The 1,976-nt window shown below is 57.3% G+C and overlaps 1 protein-coding gene across 2 annotated transcripts in view; it reads right to left on the reverse strand.

Annotated features, from left to right (window-relative positions):
- The window catches only part of RASD2 (RASD family member 2), a 14,045-nt gene that overhangs the window by 6,762 nt on the left and 5,307 nt on the right, over nucleotides 1-1,976 (reverse strand). For both annotated transcript variants that reach the window (XM_006170321.3, XM_006170322.2), the window contains one exon: nucleotides 1,451-1,730. In XM_006170321.3, the coding sequence (XP_006170383.1) occupies nucleotides 1,451-1,721 (271 nt within the window). In that variant the 5' untranslated portion in view covers nucleotides 1,722-1,730. The remainder of the gene's footprint in view (nucleotides 1-1,450; nucleotides 1,731-1,976) is intronic.

Raw genomic sequence — 1,976 nt, forward strand, 5'->3', positions numbered from 1 at the left:
AGGAAGATCTCATCTGGGGAAGTGGGACTTGAACAACGTCTGTACAGGCTACCTGCTCCTCCCTTCTCGGTGCCCAGTGCCAGGAAGGGATGACTTGGGCATGACTCTGGGGATCTCGGAGCAGGCTCTTCAGATCTGCGGGCTCAAGCTGGGCACTTTCCGTCTGCTCTCCAAGCACTTTACATACCTCCCACGATGACCTCTGAGATGGGGTTAAGGTGGTGCCACTCTTATACATGAGAAAACTGAGGCATGACGAGCTAAAGCCACTTGCCCCAAGGTACAAAACCAGAAAGCAGTGGCACCAGGATTCGAACACTGGTGGTCAGGTTTCTGGGCCTGCTCCCTTCAGTATCACAGCAAGCTGATGTCATAGGAATGACAACCCTGCCCCATGTTGCCATCTGTGCCTTAGTCCCCCACCATCTATCTCCCTGTCCTTTGCTCCCAGCAGGGCTGAGAGGCAGAGGGAATGCAGAAGAGCCTGACTGCTGTGCTACCACCTTGAGCAAGTTCTTCAACCTCTCCGGCCTCAGTTTCTCCACTCAGAAAATGGGGACAAATCCCTACCTTACAGGTCAGTCGTGAACATGAAGTAAACATGAGCTTTAAGAACAGAACCGGGGGGCCGGCAGGTGGTGTAGAGGTTAAGAGCTCTGGACTCCCACACGGCCAACCACGGTTTGAGTCCTGAACCTGGCAGCTTGCTGTCTCACTCTCCTTCAGGGACCAGCAGGTGGCGTGATGGTTAAGGTGCTGGACACACCCACATGGCCGACCATGGTTTGAGTCCTGGACCTGGTGGTTTGCTTTCTCACTTTCCCCCTCTCTCTCTGTCTCTCTCTGGTCAAATTAAAATAAATGAATAAATAAATAAAATTAAATTAAATTTAAAAAAAGAACAGAACCGGGCCACAGCTGTGCTGAGTGCTAGCTGTTGCACTTGTTGCTGCTGGTAGCACTGCCACGCCCCTTCCCTCGGGTTGGTCAACGCCTGAGTCTGACCTCTCGGAGAGGTGGCAGAGGTCTGGGTATCCGGGACTTGAGCTCTGTGGGCTGAGTACGGGCCCTGGAGCTCAGCTGGCTCGCCTCCCAGAGGAGGATGGCAACGGCCTGGCCAGCACTCTGTTCCCTGGAAAGGAATATCCGCGGTGTACATCGTATCAGCCCAGTCATCAGCCCCAGCTCGGGGAGGCAGCACGGCAGCCACAAGGACCCACCCAGCATCCAACAGGATGGAATTGGGGCCGACTCCATCACTAATTTGGGCAAGCAGCAAGCCCTCGCTGAGCCTCGCTGCTCAAGGCTGGTCATGAGTTTTGTGCCAGGCGATGGAAGCAAATGCAAACACTCTGCAAACTGCAAAGTGCCAAGCACACGCGCCCACCACGGTGCCCACCACCCACCCACAATCTGCCCTCCCACCCTGGGGGGGACCACCAGGCCGCACCTGTGAGGATGGACAGCCTGCGCATGGCAGGGAAAGGGTGGTTGCCGGAGGTATCCAGGATGTCGAGCTGGTACATGTCGCCGCGGATGTTGTAGACCTTGCGGTGGAAGTCCTCGATGGTGGGCGTGTACTGGTCCTCGAAGCGGCCATTGAGGAAGCGAGAGACGATGGAGCTCTTGCCCACCCTCGAGGCGCCCAGCACCACCATGCGGTACGAGTTCTTGGCAGGCACGCTCAGCGTGCAGTTCCCACTGGACAAGGTCTTCATCATGGCTCGGGGCTGCAACAGAGGGAGGCCAGCGGGCGTCAGGAGGCCCTTGGCCCACCCTGCTGCCCCTTTTTGGAGGCCTTGGCCTCCTTTGTGTGGCCTCTCTAGGTCCGTTTTCTCCTTTGCTCAGGCCAGCTCCTCCCCCAGAACACCTCCTCCTCTTACACTTCAGGGTCGGGCTCAAATGCCACCCCCCTCCCTGAAGGCTGCCTTAAGCCCCCCACCCCAGCCGGAATCCTCCCCTCCCTAGGGGACAGC

This window comes from Tupaia chinensis, unplaced genomic scaffold (genome assembly GCF_000334495.1).
Source record: "Tupaia chinensis unplaced genomic scaffold, TupChi_1.0 Scaffold148234_1, whole genome shotgun sequence".
Classification (NCBI taxonomy): Eukaryota; Metazoa; Chordata; class Mammalia; order Scandentia; family Tupaiidae; genus Tupaia; species Tupaia belangeri.